We start from the raw sequence: 26,415 nt of genomic DNA, 5'->3' as shown, positions 1-26,415 counted from the left end.
AAGAATTTCCCCTTAGACACAGTTGAGACACTGACTGACAGAAAGAGTTTGATCCCTGAGTGGACCAACTAAACCAATTTATTAACTGAGTTCTAAGTCTGGAAAAGCCAAACGCTCAGCTGCCAGACAAAATGAGTCATGGCTCAGGACAAGTGCCAATACCACTCTAGTCAGTAACGGCACATCACATGAATGTAGAAAGGAAACAGTAAAATCATATAAAATTACTTTGATTACATTCATTAAATTGATATAAAATTACATTGATTACATTTATTACACTGATATAAAATTGTCAATGTAATAAAATTTTACAAGCCCCCAGAATAAAACGTGGCACAAAATTTGATGATACTAATGAAATAGTTATGAGATTTCACCTTCCTCTTCAGCTGAAGCAGTTTCATTCTCTGGCACATTATATTCACTATTTTCATCTTTCTGGTCATCAGCAGGAGCATCAGAATCAGGGACCTGCGAAGACGGCTCCTGCTCTTTTCCCTCTTGTTATTGTGATAAACAAAAAGAAAGAATTCTTTAATGCACTTTAACAATCCATTATAAAACACCATGTAATTCACCCAATTTGATTCCACTTTCACTGTATTTTGCAAAAACAAACTTCTGAAAACACTGAGGCATGACTTGTGAAAAAAAACAATGTTAACAACTTAGATTAATAACTTTGCACCAGAATCAATATTAGGGTATACCACTAACAATGAACCCACATTTCGTACATTTTAATGTTCCCATAACTACAACAGTATTAGATTCGGTAATGATTTTTGTTCTGCTTTGCTCGGATAACAGACACTGATGAGCAAAATTACTTTAAAATGTGGATGATAAGATCACTTAGTCACCAGTTCTGGGCGATGGAAAACATTGAAGAGCAGATTTCCACTTTTGGAAATCTTGATTATCTGAAGTGAGTGTGAATTCTTAAAACTCTGAAAGATGTGGTTTCCAATAAAACTTCACATAGCTCTAACCCTGCGTCCACCTCAACTACTGCGTGATTATTGGCCCCAAAATACAGTTTTGAATATCAAAATTGAAGAACTCTGTGCCTAAGTAGACTCAAAGAATCGTAAACAAAAGCAAGACAGAAACTGGCCCTTCAGCCCAATGAGTGAGCACTGTCCATTAAACAACACACATCAAAGTCCATTAAACACCTACTTTTACACAAATCTTACGCTAGTGCATTTCATTCTTCCCAAAGACCCATCAGTTCTTCCTCGGATTCAGACTCGATGATTGGTTCAATTCTGCTGATGAGTCACTATTTCCTCACTTGGCCATCAAAACTTGTGCCTCTCATGCAAATGAACAGGGAAAACAGATGGTCTGTATAACAGTAAGATAAAAAAAATCCTTTGCCACAGATGAGGTCCTTTGACCCTGTGAGACAATGAGAAAGGAGCAGAGGAATAAATGGAGCTCAGCTACCAGCTGAGTGTACGACTTGCCTGCCACTCCAGAACATGATTGGCATAACAAGCTCACTCTCTCAGTCATGGCAAGGTTGACTGCATTTGAAGATGGATGTGCTGACTGCTCCTGACAGTTCTCAGAACTCCTCCAGTGAAGGCCAAATCTTTTTGAAGTTCAGAGTGAATCCATGTGAGTGGTAGCCTTATTAACCCGTGGCAGTGTTGTTCTGAATGCCACAATGCTTCCATGCCAGTCATAACAAAATGCAGACAATTTCAAAACAATACCAATGAAATTGTGAATAGCTTGAAAGGGCTGGATATGGGAGTTAACAGACAATAAGTTTAAGGATGTTTAAGTACATATATTTACAATTTAAAATGGGAAGAGTTGCTCTGCTACGGTCTTTCTCACTATGATCCAATTCTTCTTGATGTCTGCTGAAGATTAAAGACACCAATTTGCAGTCAGCAATCACTTCAGCTGTTCCTCCTCTGATGAGGGCTGGGACATATTTGGCAGTAGAAATGGAGCTTTGGCTGGTTTCTGTTGCTGCCAGGGGATGCTCCTGAGGCCCTGCAGCTGTTGGGAGGTACATTCCCAGTCGGGGCTGTGTGCGGACACCTGAGTTGCTCCCAGGAACAGGAAGAGGCCAAGGCACCAGGCCAGGGTGCTGTGTCTGCAGGCTCCAGTTTACCAACACCACCCCACCCCTCCTGCTAACGAAGGACTCTGTTCTGGATCTTCCACATCACATTGGAAAACAAAATGTACACCATTAAAGTTAGAACTAGGTCTTTTACCACAGTATTCAATTTCTGAATTTCTTTTTATTTAAAGTAATAATGGACTTAAAGTAATGGATTCAAAATAATTTACAGGTTAGAAGCAATTTACAGTAACCAATTAATCTATGAACAGACACACCTTTGGGATGTAGGAGGGAAACCCCTATGCCTGAGAAAAGCCCCAGTACCATAACCTCTCTCCATCTCCCTTTCTGCACTTACCCCATCACCTTCCTCCTCCTCCTACCCCCAGAATCTCACCACAGCTTCCCCCTTCCTCCCTCCGAGACGCTCGCTCCGTGACCCTCTGTCTGTCCCTCTCCCGAGCGTTCGCCTCGTTTCTCTCACTCACCCGCGGTCTCCATGTTTAAGCCGTTGCCCAGCAACGAAGGACACGACTCGAGCCGGAGTTCTTCGGGCAGCGGTGCTTTCTGGGATCGTGGATGAGTCAGCTGGGCCGAGATTCGCGGTTGCCCGGGAACGGGGTAGTATCGTTGACAGAGATGTCCAAATGGTGGCAGTTTGGAAGTGTGTGTGTGTACACTAATGGGCATAAAAGATTTATTTCTGTGGATTACGGTGAAGGTTGCCTGACGGGCGGAGGGAGGGTTCCAGTTTTACACCAGGGGTGGCGTTCTATTCCCATGTGCACAGCTGATCTTAGAAGTTTCCTATATTTTTGATTTCACCAATGACAATCTGATTAAACCATATTTATCCTGCTTCTTGCAAATTCATGAATTGATCTGTCCAGAAAGATCATTCTGTTAAATGTTAGACCATTATCGCATCAATATACTTTGATGGGGTTAAGGGTTGAGTTTATCTGAAATGCAGATAAATGAGGTTTACTCTGAAGCTGATTGTGGCGTTTGCCACTCTTAAAACCCATTGGGAATAGGTTAAGACTTGGTGAAACTACGGTTGTTACTTTATATGTTAACTTATAAATCTTGTTCAGTTTCATAGAACCAGCACATTACAGGCCCTTCGGCCCAAATTATTGTGTCGACCATGTAACCTACTCTAGAGACTGCCTAGAATTTCCCTAGCGCATAGCCCTCTATCTTTCTAAGCTCCATGTACCTATCTAAGAGGCTCTTAAAAGACCCTATCGTACCCACTTTCACCACCGCCTCCGACAGTGCATTCCACTCGCCCACCACTTAGCCTGACATCCCCTCAGTACCAACTTCCAAACACCTTAAAACTGTACCCTCTTGTGTTAGCTATTTCAGCCCTGGGAAAAAGCCTCTGGCTATCCACACGATCAATGCCCCTCATCATCTTGTACACCTCTATAAGGTCACCTCTCATCCTTCATCGCTTCAAGGAGAAAAGGCCAAGTTCAATCAACGTGTTCTCATAAGGTACGCCCTCCAATCCAGGCAACATCCTTGTAAATCTCCTCTGCACTCTTTCTATAGTATCCATATCCTTCCTGTAGTGAAGTGAACAGAACTGAACACAGTACTCCAAGTGGGGTCTGACCAAGGTCTGATATAGCTGTAACATTACCTCACGGCTCTTGAACTCAATCCCACGGTTGATGAATGACAACATATCATACGCCTTCTTAACAACACTGTCAACCTGCACAGCAGCTTTGAGTGTCCAACGACACGGACCCCAAGATCTCTCAGATCCTCCACACTGCCAAGAGTCTTACCATTTATATTATATTCTTTCTTCAGATTGGAATTACCAAAATGAACCACTTCACACATATCTGGGTTGAAGTTCATTTGCAACTTTACAGCCCAGTTCTGCATCCTATCGATGTTCTGCTGTAACCTCTGACAACTATCCAGACTCTGCACAACATCCTCAACCAGGGGAGTTTAGAGACACTGTTAAGTTCCAACTTCATTATGGTGTACAGCCTTGTCTTGTCTCAGGTCTTCAGCCCAGATATATGTAAGGGACATGCACATGCCAGGCTGCAGGATTACATGCTGAGCAATGCACTGAAGCTTGGTGCATCTGTGGGGAAGGAAAAGACTACAGTCTAGGCACCTCCCACCACTGCACACAGAGGTGCTGAATCAGGTAGGGAAACCCCTCAGACATTGAAAAGGTGTATTACCCCGGGGGGGGGTGGGATGGGTCACATAATGGCAATGATATCATGATTTTAAAAGTGTGTTAATTGTACTGAATATATTGATGATGAATATAAAAGATTTGTCCTGCTTCCTGTTTTGTAAATATTTTCTATTATGAATAAAGTTTATTGTTGCTATTAAATTAAAGTTTAAGTTTATTGTCACCTGAATACACATATACAACCAAACAAAACAATGCCCCTCTAAACCATGGTGCACCCACAAAACATATAACACACAGCACATAAACCAAAATATAACAAATGTTAATAAAATTTAATTGAAAATGCATGATCCAGTAAACAGTGCAGTATTCAATAAACAGCACACTGACCTGGTGACAAGACCTCAGTGCTGGTTGTCTAACAGACTGAGGGAAGAAGTTGTTACAAATTCTGGCAGTCCTAGTCCTGATGCTTCTATACCTCCTTCCTGATGGTAGAGGGTCAAAGAGATGGTGGGATAGTTTGGTGGGGATCTCAACAATGCTTTGGGCCCCTCACCTACAACAGTCCCAGTAAATGTCACAAATAGGGGAGAGGGAGACCCCAGTGATCAGCTCACTGTTTTTTATTTTTGCTGTGGGGTCCTGTGGTCTGATGCCTTGCAGTCTCCGTACCACACAATGCTGCAGCAGACAGGACAGTTTCAATGGTGTTCCTGTAGAAAGTTGTTAGAATGGAAATGCTTCAATCTCCTCAGTGAGTGTAGATGCTGTTGTGCCATCTTGACTAATGAGGAAGTGTTGTGGGTCCAGGTTTAATCCTCCTTTATGAGCACACCAAGGAACTTTGTGATTATCACTCTCTCCACAGTAGAACCATTGATGTGCAATGGAAAGTGGGCGACCTATGCCTTCCTGAAATCTGCAATCATCCCTTCTGCCTTGTGCGTGTTGAGACTCAAGTTATTGTTCTCACACCATTTGAAAAGCCTCTCTGCCTCCTCTCCGTATGCTGACTGATAGAATCATCAGCAAACATGATGATGCGGTTTGAGCTGAATCTGGGTAGTGCAGTTGTGAGTCTGCAGCGGGCTGAACACAGCCCTGGTGGGCACTAGTGCTCAGTGTGATGGAGCTTGAGATGTTGCTGCCAACTCAGACTGACTGGGGTCCTTCTGTTAAGAAGTCCAAGATCCAGTTACAGAGAGGTGTTGATTCCCAATGAGGTCAGGTTACCCACCAGCCTCTTGAGGGGTGATTGTGTTAAACTCAGAGTCAATGAACAGCATCCTAGTGTATAGGGCATCGTTTTCTAGACGGAACAGGAGGGCCAATGCTATGGCATCATCAGTGCACTGGTTTGAGCAGTAGGCGAACTAGAAGGTGACCAGCACAGAAATCCGAGTAACACACAAAATGCTGGAGGAACTCAGCAGGCCAGGCAGCATCCATGAAAGGAGTTGGGTTTACTCTGGCTAGGATCTTTCTCACTTTGGTTGTCATCAGAGAGAGGAGAGAGGGCTTTTCTCAATGTCACATTGTTCAATTCATCAAATTGTGCATTGATGTGTGGGAGCTGTCACTGTCATTGATGTACAGGGACTTGTAATCTGTTGTGGTTTGAACACCCAGCCACATGCGCTGCATGTTCCTGTTGTCACAGGGATTTCTCTGCATACCCGTGTTTTTTCTTCCTGATGGCATAGTCAACATCCTGACCTTCATGACATCCAGCTCCCAACCTGAAGGCAGTGTTCTCATTCCCTAAGCAGTGCATGAACCTCTACGTTCAGCCATGGCAGTGTTGTCTTTAATCACAGTAACGTCATATATAGCCAGTCACCGATCTCGCGTATTCATTAATGTTGACGTGAAGATCGTAGGTAGCCACCTCCCTGAATATGCTCCAGTCCATACTTTTAAAGCAGTCCTGAAATGCTGAAGTTGCACCTTCTGGCCAGGTCCTGATTCTCACAACCAGGGTCATTTTCAAAAAAAAAGAAGAGATTTTTCTCAGTTAGTATGCAGATTGTATTTTCTCAGTGTCACCTTGTGGGTATGCAGTGCTCCTAGGTCTGTTTCTCTTTTGTTTGTCTTTAGGTGTTTCATTTGGGGTCATAGGGATTGTTAAGCTCTCTTTGCATTTTGGATCATTTGATTACCATGGTGTTTTCAATGTCTTGCATTACAATTGTATTTGGAGATTACTGCTTCATCTGAACACCTATATTACATGATTGGTCCTGAATCCCTACATGCTCCAGGGTGTATTTTGTGGGGCGGCACATGCCAACACCTCTTTGCTTGGTTGTTGTGGATCTTTGGTGAAACTGAGACTGAGTTCTTCTGTGTGTTGCGAGTGATTTCACATCTTCAAGATTCTGTACAGTTTGCTGGAGTTCATGTTAGTTTTGTTGGTTAATTTCTGTAATAAATCTTTTGCTTTCTTTGATTTGCCAAAGTCTCTCTGATTTCTGCACTTCAGCTCACTTACAGTACAATCAAGCCAGAAAAGTGAAGGCAGCAGAATTTGGCGACCAATCATATCTGGCAAAACAAAGTGCTCTAGTCAGTAAACATGAGCAGCAGCTGCAGGAAATGGCCATGCCTCTCTCTGGCATCGAGGAAAATCTAAAAGCCCAGGAATCAGGTATGCCACAACCTCGGGAGGAGAGTGCCAATAGCTCTCTAAGTTGCCTATTCTGGAGCACTTCGACTGAAGTCCCGAGTTTTCTGTGGGTTTATAACCCAGCGTCTTCTGGTGTTCAAACTGATGCCGCACAAGCTTCCTACCAAATGAAGTAAAGTGGCTTACATTACTTCCCTCCTCTCTGGTAAAGCTCTGGGTTGGGCAATTGTTAAGTGGGAGAGAGGGGACCCAAATGCTTTTTTATTGACCCATTTTTTGTGCCCTAAAGAGAGCGTTTAATCACCCCAGCAGCAGGCAGCAGGCTGCCACAAGACTTCTTGGCATAAGACGGGGTAAAGGAGAACGGCAGACTAGTCAATTGAATTCAAAACTTTGGCTCTAGAGTGTGGATGGAACGGCCGAGTTCTGGTGGCCATGTTCTACAGAGAGCTCAACAACAATCTTGAAGATGAACCGGCAGCTCGCGATCTGGTACCGGACCTTAATGGGCTAATCGATTTAGCCATTTGTCTGGACATCTATCTGTCAGAACAGCGGTGCCAAGAGTTCCCCAGCTTCAACCCTACCTACCTTCACCCTCCACCAACCTTACCATTTCCTCTTACAGACCTTACACTACCCTACTCGCATGCAGTTGGGCAGGACACGCCTCGGTCACCGAACATGACAGAAGCTTTAAAGAGAGATGTTGTTTGTACTGTGGGGAACTGGGGCATAATCTGGCCATGAGTGCCAAGAGGTCGGGAAACTCCAGTGAGGGGAGATCTGTAACACTCCCTGGGGCTTCTCCCATAAGTACTTCCTTGGAGGTACATATACCCTCCCGATTGACATGGAAAGGAGTTTCCCATCAGGAATTGTTGACTCGGGTTCAGCAGGTAACTTTTTAGATTTAGGGATGGGGTCCCTATCTCTAAGCTTGATCGTCCCCTACTGCCACTGCCTTGGATGGGAAGCCTCTTGAGCAAGGTTACACTTTCAGACGGGAAATCACCATCAAAAATTAAAGTTCTATTGGGTTCATTCTACAGAGATCCCTCTTATCCTTGGGTATCCATGGTTGTCTCAGCACATCCCTGTGATTGACTGGTCCAGGAGAATTATTACTGATTGGCCAGAATATTTGTTTTCCATTGGCTTCCCGGAATCACGAGTCGGTGTCCTGAGCACCCGAGGTTAAAACGAAAGATCCCTGAACCTGTGTCCAACCTTCCTGAGTAAGAAATTATTAATGAGATTAACAGAGTCCCACCTGAATGCTCAGATCTCAAGAAAAAGGCTACGTCGCTGCCACCCCATCATAATTATGACTGCGCTATTGATTTATTGCCAGGTTCCTGCCCTTCCCGAGGGAGGCTGTTCTCCCTATCTGGTCCTGAGAGATGGGCCACGGACGATACCTCAAAAAGGCTTGACAGTGGGGTTATCAGACCCTCGCCGTCCCCTGAAGGGGCAAGGTTTTTCTTTGTCACCAAGAAGGATGGAGTTAAAAGAAGAGATGTGTTCATGAGCTGAGGGAAGAGGGGATTAGGAAATTTGTATAAGAAGTAGAGATGTTTGTACAGATAATTAGAGAGAAATTGAGTAAGAATGGGAAGAGAGGCTTGCACCAAAGAGAACCATGAAGTGTTTAAACTTGCAGAGATGGTTACAAAGCTATTAAAATACAACCAGATGACTGGAATCAGAGTTTTTCTCTTCAAACCTAACCTGTAAGACAACTGATAAAACTGTATAAATGCTAGTTTCTTGTGGTAATAACTTTGGTCGGCCATCTCAGCTCAAAATTACTGACAAGGAAGTTAAGCAATAGTTGTTCCCTTTCTGTCTGGTGCATTCACAGACTTTATGGGAAGGTAAGATTTGGCGATCTCAAAAAGCAAGATTTATTGTAAAAGTAGGTCCTCTTTAAGAGTCTTCCATACACTGTAAAAGGATTTTGAGTGTTTGTGTTGTGAAACATGCAATGTAAATGCAGTATTTATTTCAAAAAATAACTGAGCTTTATCTGAGTTTCAGTCACTAGGACACCACTAACTTGATGAGTCAAAGTAGGAAGATTGTCTTTGCAATGAACAGGTTAATCCACAGTACCATAGTGAACACATTGGATTATAACTGCCAGCATTTGGTCACTAATCTTTCAGTCACCTTCCCAGTACAAATCAAACACAGTAGAAGGAAGATGCCATTCAATAAGTCTGTGATAAATATATATCTCTACTTAATTATCATCCTCTTTCCTCTGATGACAAACTCTGCTAATCTATGATTTAATATTAGTTTAATTAGTTTTTTGTAGAAAAGTAATCCACAGCTTTCTTTACATGAAGGGATGTTTCTCCTAATTTCTTTCCTGAATAGCTTCGATAGGATTTTAAGGTGAGGCCTACCACGTTTGAACACAAAATAATCTGCAGATACTGGGGTCAAAGCAACACTCACAACACGCTGGAGGAACTCAGCAGGTCGGGCAGCATCCGTGGAAAAGATTGATCGACGTTTCAGGCCGGAACCCTTTGTCAGGACTGTAGAGGGAAGGGGCAGAGGCCCTATAAAGAAGGTAGGGGGAGGGTGGGAAGGAGAAGGCTGGTAGGTTCCAGGTGAAAAACCAGTTAGGGGAAAGATAAAGGGGTGGGGGAGGGGAGGCAGGGAGGCGATAGGCAGGAAAGGTGAAGAAGGAATAGGGGAAATCACAATGGGTAGTAGAAGGAGGCGGAACCAAGAAGGAGGTGGTAGGCAGCTGGGGGAGGGGACAGAGTAACATAGGGATAGGGGAAGGGAAGGGGAGGGAATTACCGGAAGTTGGAGAATTCTATGTTCATACCAAGGGGCTGGAGACTACCTAAACAGTATATGAGGTGTTGCTCCTCCAACCTGAGTTTAGCCTCATCATGGCAGTAGAGGAGGCCATGTATGGACATATCTGAATGGGAGTGGGAAGCAGAGTTGAAGTGGGTGGCTACTGGGAGATCCTGTCTGTTTTGGCAGACGGAGCGGAGGTGCTCGACGAAGCGTTCCCCCAATCTGCGTCGGGTTTCTTTTGAACTCTTTTACCAGAAGGGGTACTTTCTCTCCATACTTTAAATTCCTTACAAGATTATAGACACCATAAATTACCCGTTAGTCTTGTGTAGCAAATAAAGATAAGAACAAACATAGGACATTACAGCACAGTATAGGCCTTTCAGCCCTCTAAGTTCTGCCAACCTTTTAATCTAAGATCAGTTTAACCTTTCCCCCCTACATAGCCTTCAATTTTTCTATCAAGCATGTGCCTATCTAAGAGTTTGTTAAATGCCATTAATGTATTTGCCTCTAGCACCACCCCTACAGGGTGTTCCACTCTCTGTGTAAAGAACTTAACTCTAACATCCTCCCTGTACTTTCCTCCAATCGCCTTAAAATTATGCCCCCTTTTATTAGTCAGTTCTGTCCTGGGAAAATGTTTCCAGCTATCCACTCTATCTATATCTCTTATCATCTTGTACATCTCTATCAAGTCATCTCTCGTCCTCCTCTCCAAAGAGAAAAGCCCCAGCTCACTTGACCTATCTTCATTAGACATGTTCGCTAATCCAGGCAGCATCCTGGTAAATCTCCTCTGCAACCTCTCTAAAGCTTCCACATCTTTCCTATAATGAGGTGACCAGAAGTGAACACAATATTCCAAGAATGGTCTAACTAGGGTTTTATGGAGCTAAAACATGACTTTGCAGCTCTTGAACTCATGAAGGCCAACATAGCATATGCTTTCTTAACTGCCCTATCAACTGGTGCGGCAACTTTGGGGATCTATACACCTGAACCCCAAGATCCTTCTGTTCCCCCGTGCTGCTAAGATCTCCTGCCATTAACTCTCAATTCCGCCCTGAAATTTCAGCTTCCAAGGTGAATCACCTTACATTTTTTTTTAGGTCAAGTTCTTCTACCACTTCTCAGCTCAGCTGTGCATCCTTTCGAGACCCCTTGGCAACCTTCTGCTCTATCCATACCATCACCAAATTTTTGTCATCTGCAAACTTGCTAACCACCCTTCCACTTCCTCAACAAGTCATTTATAAAAATCACAAATAACAGGGGTCCCAGAACAGATTCCTGTGGGACATGGACCTCCAGACAGAACACACTCCATATCCAGACACCCTCTGCCTTCTAAGCGCAAGCCAATTCTGAATCCACACGGCCAGGTTTCCATGGATCCCAAACCTCCAGACTGTCTGAATGAGCCTTATCAAATCCATATACACCACATCCAGTGCTTTACCATCATCTATGTGTTTTGTCACATCCTCAATGAATTCAGTCAAGTTTATGAGACGTGATCTTCCCCTCACAGAGCTATGTTTGGCTAAAAGAGGCTTCGGCTAGGAAGAGGCGTCTGTTACAGTTTCATTTTTGCTTTTTTTTCTCCTCTCTCTGCTGTGCTCTTTGTGCTGGATGTCAGAGAACTGGGAGACCCAGAGTCTCCCGGGGGAACTACATCTGTGTGAAGTGCATCTGGCTGCCGCTCCTCAAAGACCGTGTTAGGGATCTGGGGCAGCAACTAGATGACCTTCGGATTGTACAGGGGAATGAGGATGTAATTGATCAAAGTTACAGGGAAGTAGTCACCCCAAAGTTTCAGGAGGTGAGTAGCTGGGTGACTATCAGGAGAAATGGAAATAGGTAGTTAGAGCAGAGCACCCCTCCAGCCATTCCCCTCAAAAACAAGTATACTGCTTTGGATATTTTTTGGGGGGTGACCTCCAAAGAGAATGCCACGGTGACCAGGTTATAGGCACTGGGCATGGGTCCATGGTTCAGAAGGGAAAGCGAGAGAAGGAGGAAGTGGTAGTGATAGGGGACTCGATAGTGAGGAGTGTTTTTAAGCCACAGATTGATAGGTTCTTGGACATGGCATCAAGGGTTACGGGGAGAAGGCCAGGAACTGGGGTTGAGGAGGAGATTTAAAAAAAAAGGATCAGCCATGATTGAATAGTGGAGCAGACTCGATGGGCCAGATGGCCTAATTCTGCTCCTATGTCTTATGGTCTAATGGTCTATGTTGACTATCACTTCTCCAAATGCTCATAAGTTCTGTCTCTAAGAATTTTCTCCAATGATTTGCCCACCACTGAAGAAAGACTCGCTGGTCTATAATTCCAAGCATTATCCCTAATCCCTTCTTGAACAAAGGAGTAACATTTGCCACCCTCCAATCATCTGTTACTACTCCTGTGGCCAGTGAGGACGCAAATATCATCGTCAATGGTGCAGCAATCACCTCCCTCACTTCCCATAGTAATCTTGGGCATATCCTGACCGATCCCAGAGACTTATCTATCCTAATGTTTTTCTGAATATGGATAAAACTGAATTAATGTTAAAGACCCCAGAATGCTTCACATGTGAGTTAACAAACAAAATATGACAAATAAGGATATTCATTGTTAATGAATGGATCACTGTGGGTTTAGGCTACATATGAGCTGAGACGGCATAGTGTCAATTGAGAACTTGGTGCCCGAGTCAGTTGGGGCACATTTGAGTTGGAGTGAGTAAATTCAATGCTTTTGCTAGTTTTAGTGGTTATAAACATAATTCATTAGCAGTCAATTTGACAGTTATTCATTATGCTGCACCTGATGGTGTTCCGATCAGAATCAGGTTTATTATCGCTGGCATGTGTCGTGAAATTTGTTAACTTAGCATCAGCAGTTCAATACAATACATAATATAGAAAGAAAAAAAAGTAAATCAATTACAGTAAGTATATATATGTATATTAAATAGATTAAAAATAGTGCAAAAGAGTAATATATTTTTAAGTCAGGTAGTGTTCATAGGTTCAATGTCCATTTAGGAATTGCAAAAAAAGAACATGAATTGTACATGAATGGCAAAAACAAAAAGATGTGGCAGATGCAAGAAACAGATGGGACGCCAACTGGCACATTGGCCTTTCTTGCAAGAAGTTTGGAATTTAGAAACAAAGAAATATGGGATACTGGTGAGTCCTCACCTGGAGTACTGTGCAGTTTTGATCCCCTTATTTAAAAGAAGATTGTTGTTCGTCCATCATTGACGTCGATGAGGACCTCGACACCTTGATGGTGTTGAGACTAGCGCGTGATTTGGATTTAAGTGAGGGAGAGTTGCGCAGCGTCAGCCTCACTCTCTCTTCCCAATTCCCATCTGGATCCAGTGGCAAGACAGAGTCTAAACGGCTGGAGATGGGACTAGGCGCAGTGGATGACCAGGACGTCTCCTGTGTCTTGTCCTGCTCTACACGTTCTACGACGCTTGCAGAGACCGCCTTCTTGACCATTGGACCTTCCACTGGTCTCGTCCGCTCAATCCGCCGGAGTCTGTCTTCACATGCTGGGATAGATAACTCCCTATCTCACCGAGGGTTTGAGACCCGTCGGCTACCCTCACCTGGTTTAGCCGGCTTGTCGAAGCCGTTGCCCAGGGTGTGGCCGCTGTCGCATGCAAACAGCTACGGGGAGCCACAGGTGAGAGCTGAGTGCCAGGTGGGGACCAAAGGTGGACTAACCGCCCTGAAAAGGACGCGACATGTTCCCCCACCGGAGGTGCTACCCCTCCCTGACACCCCATACCCCCAAAGAAGATAAAGAAGATATACTGGAATTGGAGGCAGTCGGAAAGACGTTCACCAGGCCAACTCCTGGAATGAGAAGTTCTGTCATGAGCGACTAAACAAATTCTTTAGAGTTTAGAATATTGAGAGGTGATCTTATGGAAACATAAAAGATCCGTAAGGAACAGCAGATGATAGATGTTCAGATGTTTCCATGTGGAAAATCTCAAATGAAGAGGCATAATTACAAAAATTAAAACTCAGAAGTGTAGGAACTTCCTCTCCCAGAGCGTGGTGAATCTCTGGAATTATCTATCGCAGAGCATGCAAAAGACCAGACTATTTATTTAATGTGGAAGTAAACAAGTTTTTGTAAAATGGGAATTTAGGGCTGTGAGGTGATGAGGTTAGGACAGATTGGTAGGCTTGTAGGCCGAGTGACTTACTCCTTTTCCTGTTCTTATGATGGAACATGGTGAGTGTCAGCATCCAGAATATGGTGTAGGGGAAATGAATAAGTTAGTATAATAGGATACAGGAGCAAAATTAGACTATTCAGCCCATCGAGTCCACACTGCTATTCAATCATGGCAGTTTTTTTTGTAAAATCCCATTGTCCTCACTTCTTACATTACTACTTGAAAACTGATTGTCCAACAGGAAGCAAAGAGTAGGAATAAACCAGCCCTTTTGTCCTGAGTGGCAACAATAACCAGTCCAGTACTACAAGGATCAGTAGCAGAAACCTGGATATTCAAATAGACATTAATGACATAGATAAAGGAATTAAACGCAATATCTCAATAAATGCAGACAGCACAAAGGTGGGTGGGAGGGTGAGCCTTGAAGTGAATCCAGATAAACTCCAGGTTGATTTGGATGTATTGAAGGAATGTACAGATACTGCAGAAATCGTATAGTGTAGATAAGTGTGAGATTATCCTCTTTGGCAGCAATTATAGAACACCAAATAATTATCTGAATGCTGATAGATTGGGGAATGGTGAGGTGTAATGAGAGTTATCGATCCTTGTTCACTAGTTGCCAAAAGTAAGCTTGCAAATGCAACAGACAATTAAGAAGGCGATTTTTATACTGGCCTTCACAGCAAGAGAGTTCAAGCATTGGCATTGGGATATCATACTGCATTTGAAGGACTTTAGGTAGGGGGAGAGAGTGGATAAGCTGGATTTGTTTTCTCTAAGCAATAAACCAGGTCAGTTGTCAGATCTCTCAGTGGGAAAGCATTTTGTTGATAGTGACCACAGCTGCCTAACCTTTACCATAGCCTTGGAGAGGGATAGGAGCAGATAGAATGGGAAATATTTGATTGAAGGAGGGCAAATTATGTTGCTGTTAGGCAGGAACTGAGGAGCATAAATTAGATACAGATGCACTCAGGGAAATGCACAATAGAAATGTGGAGGCTGTTCAGGGAGCACTTGCTGTGAGTTCTGGATAGGTTTGTCCCAGTGAGGCAGGCAAAGGAGAGGAGGGTGAAGGAACCATGGTTGAGGAAGAAAGAAGCTTACTTAAGGTTTAGGAAGTAAGGATCAGATGGAGCTCCAGAGAGTTACAAGGTAGCCAGGAAGGAGCTAAAAAATGGTCGTAGGAGAGCCAGAAGGGGTCATGAGAAACCCCAAGGCATTCTACGTGTACGTGAAGAACAGGGGGATGGCCAGAATGTGGGTAGGAATGATCAGGGATACTAGAGGGAACATGTGCCTGGAGTCAGAGGCATGGGGGAAGTCCTTAATGAATACTTTGTTTCCATATTCACCAGTGAGAGGAACCTTGACAATTCTGAGGTAAGCATAAAACAAGCTGATGTGCTCGTTGATGTAAAGGTGGAGGAGCTGCCAGAACTGAAAAACTTTAGGACAGAAAAGTCCCAGGGGCCAGACAGGGTATACCCCAGATTATTACGGGAAGTGAGGGTAGAAATTGCTTTGTCTTTGGAGATGATCTTTGCATCCTTACTGACCACAGGGGTAGTACAAGATGATTGGAGGGTGGCAAATTCATTTCCTTTATTCAAGAGAGTAGGGATGATACTGGGAACTTTAGACCTGTGAGTCTTAGTTCAGTGGTGGACAAATTATTGGGGAGGATTCTTAGAGGCAGGATTTACTAGTATTTGGAGAAGCATATTCTGATTGGGGATAGTCAGCATGGCTTTGCGAGGAGCCTCATGAGACTGATAAAATCCTTTGAGAAAGTGACAAAGCACATTGATGAAGGTAAAGCAGTGGATGCAGTGTATACAGATTTTTTAAAGGTATTTGCTAAGGTTCCCCCTGGTAGGTTCATTTAGAAAGTCAGGAGGCATAGGATCCAGGGAATCTTGGCTGTGTGGGTACAGTATTAACTTGCCCATAGAAGGCAGAGGGCAGTAGTAGATGGAGCAGACTCTACCTGGAGATCCGTGACTAGTGCTGTTCCACAGGGATCCATTTTGGTGGCCCTGATCTTGGTGATTTCTACAAATGACTTGGATGAGGAAGTTGGTCGGTGCTATGAAGATGAAATTTGCAGATGAAATGAAGTTTGGTGGATTGTGGATAGTGTGGAGGGTTGTTGTAGGTTGCATCAGGATATTGACAGGCTGCAGATCTGGGCTGAGAAGTGACAGATGAAGATCAGCCTGGAAATGTGTGAAATGATTCTTTTTGGAAGGTTGAATTTGAAGGCAAACTATAGGGTTAATGTCAGGATTATTAGCAGTGTGGAGGAAAAGCAGAATCTTGGGTTCCACATCCATAAATCCATCAAAGGTGCCGCGCAAGTTGATAGGGTTATTAAGAAGGCGTTTGGTGCGTTGGCCTTCATTAGTCAGTGGATTAAGTCTGAGAGCCGTGAGGTAGTGTTACAGCTCCATAAAGCCCTGGTTAGACCATATTGTGGTCAGTTGTGTTCACCTCATTATTGGAAGGATGTGGAAGGTTTAGAGAGGGTGCAGAGGAGATTTACCAGGATACTGCCTGGACTAGAGGGCATGTCTTATGAAGATACATTGAGCTAGGTAGGGCTTTCCCCAGTGGAGAAAAGGGAGATGAGAGGAGACTTGATAGAGGTGCACAAGGTAATATAAGAGGAGGGATGCCAGAGGTAATCCAAGGGGATATAATTTTAATGTGATTGGAGAAAAGTATAGGGGGATGTCAGAGGTAAGTTCTTTACACTAAAAGAATGCTTAGCATTGATTGTCTCCAATCAAAAGGGAATCTTGATGCTTAAGATGGCGGTGAGCTGTGACCTCATTTGAGGTTACGACTGTTTTAGTTTTTTCTTCATTTTTTTTCAGTTTGTGGGAATAACTTTGTGCATCGAGATGGGAGTTAGAGGTTAGATAGGGTTTTGGGGACAGGGATGTGGGGGAAATAGAGAAATTAGAGGACAGGCCAGTATCTTAAGTCAGCACTCTGCGTTTGAAGGACAGCAACATGGATGTGGGACATCCGCAGACTGGGCCAGGATGTCTAGCCGACAGACCAGCATAGACAAAGGCTGGTGGCTTCCCCAGGGTCAGCAAGTTGTCAGTGGGATTCAGAGTTCCATGCAGGCAGGAAGATGAAGTCCGATGGTCTCCTGGCTTTGCAAATCAGTGAGACCAGATATCAAGGCCTAGTGTTCAGTGATCAGAGAGTCTTGTGATCAACACCAATGCTCGAGGCCCAAGGGTTGAATCGGAAATCCAGAACTCCATTGGCCGGAGTCTGCTGGGGTAGTCAAAGACCCAATGTCTGCATCTCCACATCCAAATCTGAGTTTGAATCCGTGTCTGTTCGAGGCTAAAGGCCAAAGAATACAGACTGTCTTGGGGTTAGAGGACTGTCAGTGTGTATGAGTGGAGGGAAGAACAGGGGCTTGTTTTGTTGCTTATTGTGCTCTGTTTTGTTATGTTCTGTGTTGTTCTGGTGAGCATTGTGGACATGCTATATTAGACACGAGATGTGTGGTGACACCTGCAGGCTCCCCCAGCCCACTCTGTCAATCCAGACAACATGTTTCATTGTATGTTTTGGTGTACACGTGATAAACGAACTTGAATCCTGATCACCTCCTCTTTTATATGGTGGCACTTTTTATGCCCTGCTATTATATCACTGAACAGAAGGAGACACAAGAGATCACTGAACAGAAAGAGAAATAGAGACTAACTTGATCGCATGGCTATGAGAGCGGTTCATAGACTATCCTGACTCATCGCCTGATATTCAAATTGATTTACCATATACCAGTTAATTTAGGAACAACGTGGAATATTCTCTACTTGTGCGGATGAGTGCAACTTCAACAAAAAAACTCAACATCATGCAGGAGAGAGCCATCCATTGATCGGCACCCCATCCACCACACTAAACATTTGTTCTCTCTATCACTTGGCTGCAATGCATACCATTTACAAAATGCACTGCAATAATTCATCTCCTCTATTCCAGCAGCATCTCCCCAATCTACACTTCCGTCTAGGACAACAGTAGCAAAGGGATATCTCCAAACCACCCGCCCACAACCTTGCGTTGAAATATAGCTGTGTTCTATCAACATCATTTGGCTCAATCCTGGAACTTCAGTTTGCATTGTGTAAGCGACTTCTACAGAGGGACTACAGCAGTTTTAGATGATGGTTCACTTCTTGTGGGCAACTAAAGACAGATGATAAATGTTGGGCTTGCCCATGAACAAATCTCTACCACTCCCTCCTGACTATATATCATTGTGTGTAGTATTACCATCGTTGACTGTGTTATTTTAGTAGGTAGTATTGCCAGATCAGGTGGCAGGGTGGAGATATGTCTCTACCAAAGGAGGTATAATGCGCTTCTTCCCTCCACTAGCCTGCAGATCACCCTTGGGCAAGGTGTAGCACCTGCTTAGCCCCTCGGTCAGGGTCACGTGAAGCCATGGGAGCAAGTGGTGGATGGTCATATGAGCAGTCGATACATTTCACAAATCCTGGTTATGCGACCACTGACGCCAGGCACACAACCTCAGAAGGGTATTGATAATGGTTGGGGTCACCCGTCTTGTAAAATCACTGCCCAGAAGAAGACAATGGCAAACCACTTCTGCAGAAAAACTTGCCAAGAACAATCATGGTCACTGATAGAGAAAAGAGTAAGAACAACAGCGTGAAGGGGGTTATCCCCACAGGCCTGGATTAAAGATGGAAGACCATGATTGTCTACATTATAAGACACAGCACATAACGATGATGATTGGCAGATAAAATATGCCCTGAATGAGACTTCAAATGCTGCTGCTTGTCTGTTTGTGTGGAAGTTCTTCCATTTTTGGCATGCCTCCAGTTGTGAGTGAGGTAGAGTTTGCTAGTCAATGCATGCTCTGCCCCGTCTTACGTTGTACGTATTTTTTTTTGTAAAGGTTTGCTGTAACTGAGAAGCTTCCCGGGCATCTCAGTGAACTATTGATTCCTAGGGTCTGGAATTAAATGTACCACCCCAAAGAAGATCAGCAAGTTCAAGTTTAATTGTCATTCAACCATACATGAATACCTATGAATACAGCCAAATAATGCAACATTACTGCAGGGTCAAGGTTCAAAACACAGTACCAACAGTCAAGGCACATATAGCATGTACACTGTGTAAGGTAGCCAGCAAAATATAGTCACACAATAGTAGATAGTTCAGGTCCTCGAGTCCATGAAATGGATTTGGAGCATTCTACACCACCTATATCCAAGAAGATATTGTGACCACAAGAAAAATGATGAGGATGATCTCTCACTGTTAGACTGTACACCTCCTTCATGCACCAATGCCTTTCTATCTCAGACAGCAGTACAATCCACACCAAGTCCAGCTCTTTCAGATCCTCCTCTAACGAGCAACTCACTGATGGGCTAGGCCCTCAGTATTTTAAGTTCATAATGTCCGGCAAGGTCTTGTAAAAAATACATCTGAAAAAACAATAACACCTTTGGTTGACCCCGTAGACGCCAGTGTGTCCGAGTGCACTGTCATCATACTGGAAGTTTTCCATTCTGGAAGGGCATTTACTTGGCTTTCATAATAGAACATAGAATAGTACAGCACAGTACAGGCCCTTCGGCCCACAATGTTGTGCTGACCCTTAAACCCTGCCTCCCATACAACACCCCACCTTAACTTCCTCCGTATACCTGTCTAGTAGTCTCTTAAACTTCACTAGTGTATCTGCCTCCACCACTGACTCAGGCAGTGCATTCCACGCACCAACCACTCTCTGAGTGAAAAAACCTTCCTCTAATATCCCCCTTGAACTTCCCACCCCTTACCTTAAAGCCATGTCCTCTTGTATTGAGCAGTGGTGCCCTGGGGAAGAGCTGCTAGCTGTCCACTCTATCTATTCCTCTTAATATCTTGTATACCTCTATCATGTTTCCTCTCATCCTCCTCCTCTCCAAAGAGTAAAGTCCTAGCTCCCTTAATCTCTGATCATAATGCATACTCTCTAAACCAGGGAGCACCCTGGTAAATATCCTCTGTACCCTTTCCAATGCTTCCACATCCTTCCTATAGTAAGGTGACCAGAACTGGACACAGTACTCCAAGTGTGGCCTAACCAGAATCTTATAGAGCTGCATCATTACCTCGCGACTCTTGAACTCTATTCCTCAACTTATGAAAGCTAACACCCCATAAGCTTTCTTAACTACCCTATCTACCTGTGAGGCAACTTTCAGGGATCTGTGGACATGTACCCCCAGATCCCTTTGCTCCTCCACACTACCAAGTATCCTGCCATTTACTTTGTACTCTGCCTTGGAGTTTGTCCTTCCAAAGTGTACCACCTCAGACTTCTCCGGGTTGAACTCCATCTGCCACTTCTCAGCCCACTTCTGCATCCTATCAATGTCTCTCTGCAGTCTTCGACAATCCTCTACACTAACTACAACACCACCAACCTTTGTGTCGTCTGCAAACTTGCCAACCCACCTTTCTATCCCCACATCCAGGTCGTTAATAAAAATCACAAAAAGTAGAGGTCCCAGAACAGATCCTTGTGGGACACCACTAGTCACAACCCTCCAATCCGAATGTACTCCCTCAACCACGACCCTCTGCTTTCTGCAGGCAAGCCAATTCTGAATCCACCAGGCCAAACTTCCCTGGTTCCCATGCCTTCTGACTTTCTGAATAAGCTTACCATGTGAAACCTTGTCAAATGCCTTACTAAAATCCATATAGATCACATCCACTGCACTACCCTCATCTATATGCCTGGTCACCTCCTCAAAGAACTCTATCAGGCTTGTTAGACACGAACTGCCCTTCACAAAGCCATGTTGACTGTCCCTGATCAGACCATGATTCTCTAAATGCCTATAGATCCTATCTCTAATCTTTTCCAACAGCTTTCCCACCACAGACATAAGGCTCACTGGTCTATAATTACCCGGACTATCCCTACTACCTTTTTTGAACAAGGGGACAACATTCGCCTCCCTTCAATCCTCCGATACCATTCCCGTGGACAACGAGGACATAAAGATCCTAGCCAGAGGCTCAGCAATCTTTTCCCCGCCTCGTGGAGCAGCCTGGGGAATATTCCGTTAGGCCCCGGGGACTCATCCGTCCTAATGTATTTTAACAACTCCAACACCTCCTCTCCCTTAATATCAACATGCTCCAGAACATCAACCTCACTCATATTGTCATAATAATCCTGCAAGTTTTCTGAAAACAGTTACTGATACATTTTATTTTATTAACTTAGTTTTAATTCACAAATTTTCATGATGAAAAAAGAATTAATTAGATTACTCGACTATCCCACATATTGGGTATAGTAAGTTAATAGCTAAATCACTGAGCAACACACACAAAATGCTGGAGGAACTCTGCAGGTCAGGAAGCATATATGGGGAAAAGTACAGTTGACATTTTAGGCTGAAACCCTTCAGCAGGACTGGAGAAAAAAAAGCTGAGGAGTAGATTTAAAAGGTGGGGGTGGGGGGCGGGGAGAAACATGGACTGTACTTTTTTCCATCGATGCTGCCCGGCCTGCTGAGTTCCTCCAGTATTTTGTGTGTGTTGCTTGGATTTCCAGCAACTGCAGAGTTTCTCTTGTTTGAGTTAAATCACTGAATTAACATGCAAACCCTTCAACTGTCAATCCAGAGATATCATAAGACCCACCACAGTAGCTGAGCAATTGTAATCAATTAATTAGATAAATCTGGCATTGGTTATGGTAACATTTAAAATAATGGATTTCTCTTTACTAGGAAAATTAGATGGGTTTTCCAAGAAATCTGCTATTTACCAGGGAAATCAAGGGTGGAAATCTGTCAGACTGCACGTGACTGTCAATCCAACAATTTGACTTCTAACTGCATCTTCAACTCATTGCCAGTGACACCAACATGCTGTAGCCAAAGTGAGTTGGGATTGACGGCCATGTTTGTGGAAAATACGAAGGCAGGTGGAGGGGCAGTTAGTCTGCAGAAGGACTTGGACAGATTAGGAAAACAGGCAAAGAAGAGGCAGATGGAATACAGCGTCAGGAAGTGAATGGTCATGCACTCTGGTAGAAGGATTAAAGGCGCAGACTATTTTCTCAACAGGGTGGGAAGTTAGAAATCAGAGGTGCGAAGGGATTTGGGAATCCCTAAAGATAAACTTGCAGGTTGAGTCGGTAGTAAGGAAAGCAAATGCATTCACTTTGAGAGGACTTGAACAGAAAAATAGGGATGTGATGTTGAGGCTTTACAAGGCATTGATCAAAATGCACATGTAATATGGTGAGCAGTTTTGGGTCCCTTATCTAAGAAAGGATGTGCTGGCATTGGAGAGGGTCCAGAGAAGGTTTACAAGAATGATCCTGGGAATGAAAAGGTTCATGTAGGAGGAGCATTTGATGGCTCTGGGCCTGTACCTGTTGGAGTTTAGAAGAATGAGAGAGGATCTCATTGAAACTTATAAAAAAATATTGAAGGGCCTGGATAGAGTGGATGTAGAGAGGATGTTTCCTGCAATGGGGGTTGGGCGGGGGGAATAGTCTAGGACCAGAGGGCACAGTCTCAAAATATAAGGACATCCCTTTAGAACAAAAATGAGGAGGAATTTCCTTAGTTAGAGTGTAGTGAATTTTGGAATTCATTGCCACAGGCAGTTGTGGATGCCAACTTATTGGGTATAGTTAAAGTGGAGGTTGATAAGTCCTTGATTAGTAAGGGTGGAGAGAAGGCAGGAGAATGGGGTTGAAAGGGATAATAAATCAGCCATGGTGGAATGGCGGAGCAGACTTCATGGGCCAAATGGCCTAATTCTGCTCCTATATCTTACGGTGTTATACACAGTATTTCCTTTACACTACTATTTTTGGTTCAAGCAAAAGCAGAGACTGTGTATGAAATTGCAGAAAAGGCCAGGTAACTTTCACTTGCTTAACCAAAATAGGGACAGAGATAGATAATAATGTTACCTTTTGCCATCTCACGGTCTTTGAATAATTTATTGTCATTTCAAGGAAGGATGAAGGGTTTATATTATCCAACTTCTTCAGTTATTATCCACAAAATGTGATTTAATGAAACTGATAGCGGGAAGTTAAGATTTATTGAATTAAACCATAGGACAGTACAATGTGGGGACCGGCCCCTTTGGGTGCCAAGTTGTGCCAAGCTAATTAAACTAATGACACTTAGTCTCGAATGCATGCACATGGTCCATTTCTCTCCATTCTCTGTGTACTTATGTGCCTATCCAAGAGCCTCTTTATCACCACTATCATATCAAAATCTATATTATCCCTGACAGCACTCTCTGTGTAAATCTGCACACCTCCTTCATATTTCCCCCTCTCACCTTAAATGTATGCCGTCTAACATTAGACCTTTCAACCTTGGGTAATAAAAAAAATACTGGCTGTATGCTTTATCTATGCCTCTCAATATTTTATAAACTTCTGTCAGGACTTCCTCCTGAATCCACTGCTCCGGAGAGAACAACCTGAATTTGTCCAAACTCCCCTTATAGCAAGTGCCCGCTAATCCAGACAACATGCTGGTGAATGTTTCCTGCACCCTCTCCATAGCCTCCATATCTTTCCTATAATGGGTGACCAGAACTGAATACAATACTCCAGATGTGGCCTAATCAGAGTATTATAAAGTTACAACATAATTTCCTGACTTTTGAACTAAGTACCTCAACTAATAAAGACAAGAATGACACACACCTTCTTTCGCAAGTAAGAGAAAATCTGCAGATGCTGGAAGTCCACGCAACGCACACAAAATGCTGGAGGAGCTCAGCAGGCCAGGCAGCATCTATGGAAAAGAGTAAACAGTCAATGTTTTGGGCTGAGACCCAAATCCTTTTGACTTGTGTGGCTACTTTCAGGGAACTATGGAATTGGACCCCACGATCCCTGTTGGAATCTACAGAACTAGGACAATGGGTACTTGTGAATAGTTCAGCATGACGACCAATTTCATTGACAGTGGGTCACGTATAAACACAAGAACCATTGATCACTATTTCATCAAGCTGCCTCGTGAACATCACAACATCTATCTGTTCAATAGCAACACTCACCTATAACCTAATTCTACCACCACAACGACTACTTTCAACAGCATATCCTGTTAGTGGCGTTCCTTTATATAAACTCCATCCTATCTATATATATTGGATGCTCTCATAGAGCCACTGTGCTTCCCATGGGGTATCCACAAATAGCACTCTCCCTATTTATCTGATGGAACCTCTGATGATTTTTAGCCTTTTTAACTGTCACCTAGAGAATATCATTCAGAGCTTCCATATTACTTTGTAAATTCTCAACCATGAAGTTCCATTTGGATAAACCTACAGGTCTCGGGGGTGGGGTCAAAATGATGGTCTTAGTTGTCCGACAGCTCTAAGTGGCAGCTGGGACTTTCCTAATGTTTATATTTCCTTCTTACACCTGAGCTCTTGACATCTTATCTTCACAGAAAGTTTAGACCCATCTTCAGCTGTCCTGAGTAATGGCGCAATATGAAGGGGTTCAGCTTGAGGGTAAGTTGATGCCTTCTACTTTAAGATAGCTTGTTATACATATAACCTTACAGAACCAATGTGCTTGATAAATCACTCAACACGTCCTTCCTTTTTCCTTTTATATTTATTCATTTACTTGCTTGATACTTGTTACCCTCAGTAATTAATATCATGTTATGGAATATTTGATTATTTATCATAAATCTTTTATCTTTGCTTCTTCACTTACTGGGAAATGACAGCCTCATCTTTCCAGAACCTTAATAACCAAACAGTGATCTCCTTTGTCCCAAAATTGAAACTTCCCTGGCTGTTGGTTGGGCTTACTCCTGATCCTCACTGCCCAGGCCGTGCTCTTTTCTCGCTGCTGCCATCAGGTAGAAGGTACGAGTACCTCAGGACTCACATCACCAGATTTAAGAACAGTTACTACCCCTTAACCATCAGGTTCTTGAACAAAAGAACATAAACACACTGATCTATTGAGATGTTCCCACAACAAATGATCCCACTTTAAGGACTCTTTAAACAACACACATAAAAAGTGCTGGTGAACACAACAGGCCAGGCAGCATCTCTAGGAAGAGGTACAGTTGACGTTTCGGGCCGAGACCCTTCGTCAGGACTAACTGAAGGAAGAGTTAGTAAGAGATTTGAAAGTAGGAGATCCGAAATGATAGGAGAAGATAGGAGGGGGAAGGATGGAGCTAAGAACTTCAAGGTTGATTGGCAAAGGGGATATGAGAGGATCATGGGACGGGAGGCCTAGGGAGAAAGAAGGGGGGGGGAAGCCCAGAGGGATGGACAAGGTGTATCGTGAAAGGGACAGAGGGAGAAAAAGGAGAGAGAGAAAAAAATTAATGATAATAGATAAATAATGGATGGGGTACAAAGGGGAGGTGGGGCACTAATGGAAGTTAGAGAAGTCAATGTTCATGCCATCAGGTTGGAGGCTACCCAGACGGAATATAAGGTGTTGTTCCTCCAACCTGAGTGTGGCTTCATCTTGACAGTCGAGGAAGCCGTGGATAGACATAAAAGAAGGGGAATGGGACGTGGAATTAAAATGTGTGGCCACTGGGAGGTCCTGCTTTCTCTGGCGGACAGAGCGTAGGTGTTCAGCAAAATGGTCTCCCAGCCTGCGTCAGGTCTTGCCAATATATAAAAGGCCACATCGGGAGCACCGGACGCAGTATATCACCCCAGCCAACTCACAGGTGAAGTGTCGCCTCACCTGGAAGGACTGTCTGGGGCCCTGAATGGTGGTAAGGGAGGAAGTGTAAGGGCATGTGTAGCAGTTGTTCCGCTTACAAGGATAAGTGCCAGGAGGGAGATCGGTGAGAAGGGATGGGGGGAACGAATGGACAAGGGAGTCGTGTAGGGAGCAATCCCTGTGGAAAGCGGGGGGGGGTGGAGGGAAAGATGTGCTTAGTGGTGGGATCCCGTTGGAGGTGGTGGAAGTTACGGAGAATAATATGTTGGACCCAGAAGCTGGTGGGGTGGTAGGTGAGGACAAGGGGAACCCTATTCCTAGTGGGGTGGCGGGAGGATGGAGTGAGAGCAGATGTGCGTGAAATGGGAGAGATGCGTTTGAGAGCAGAGTTGATGGTGGAGGAAGGGAAGCCCCTTTCTTTAAAAAAGGAGGACATCTCCCTCATCCTGGAATGAAAAGCCGTATCCTGAGAGCAGATGCGGCGGAGACGGAGGAATTGCGAGAAGGGAATGGCATTTTTGCAAGAGACAGGGTGAGAAGAGGAATAGTCCAGATAGCTGTGAGAGTCAGTAGGCTTATAGTAGACATCAGTGGATAAGCTGTCTCCAGAGATAGAGACAGAAAGATCTAGAAAGGGAGGGAGGTGTCAGAAATGGACCAGGTAAACTTGAGGGCAGGGTGAAAGTTGGAGGCAA

General features: G+C 43.9%; 1 protein-coding gene across 1 annotated transcript in view; it reads right to left on the bottom strand.

The window, feature by feature from the left end:
- The window catches only part of LOC134348205 (cilia- and flagella-associated protein 44), a 235,486-nt gene extending 232,855 nt beyond the window's left edge, over positions 1-2,631 (bottom strand). Inside the window, exons 1-2 of the mRNA XM_063051223.1 lie at positions 2,581-2,631; positions 381-503 (exon numbers count right to left, since the gene is read on the bottom strand). Coding sequence (XP_062907293.1) covers positions 381-503; positions 2,581-2,593 — 136 coding nt within the window. The 5' untranslated portion in view covers positions 2,594-2,631. The remainder of the gene's footprint in view (positions 1-380; positions 504-2,580) is intronic.
- Between the last annotated feature and the right edge of the window lie 23,784 nt (positions 2,632-26,415).

This window comes from Mobula hypostoma, chromosome 6 (assembly GCF_963921235.1).
Source record: "Mobula hypostoma chromosome 6, sMobHyp1.1, whole genome shotgun sequence".
Taxonomy (NCBI): Eukaryota; Metazoa; Chordata; class Chondrichthyes; order Myliobatiformes; family Myliobatidae; genus Mobula; species Mobula hypostoma.
Note: the sequence above shows the minus strand (reverse complement) of the source record. Positions and strands in the feature narration are given on the sequence as shown.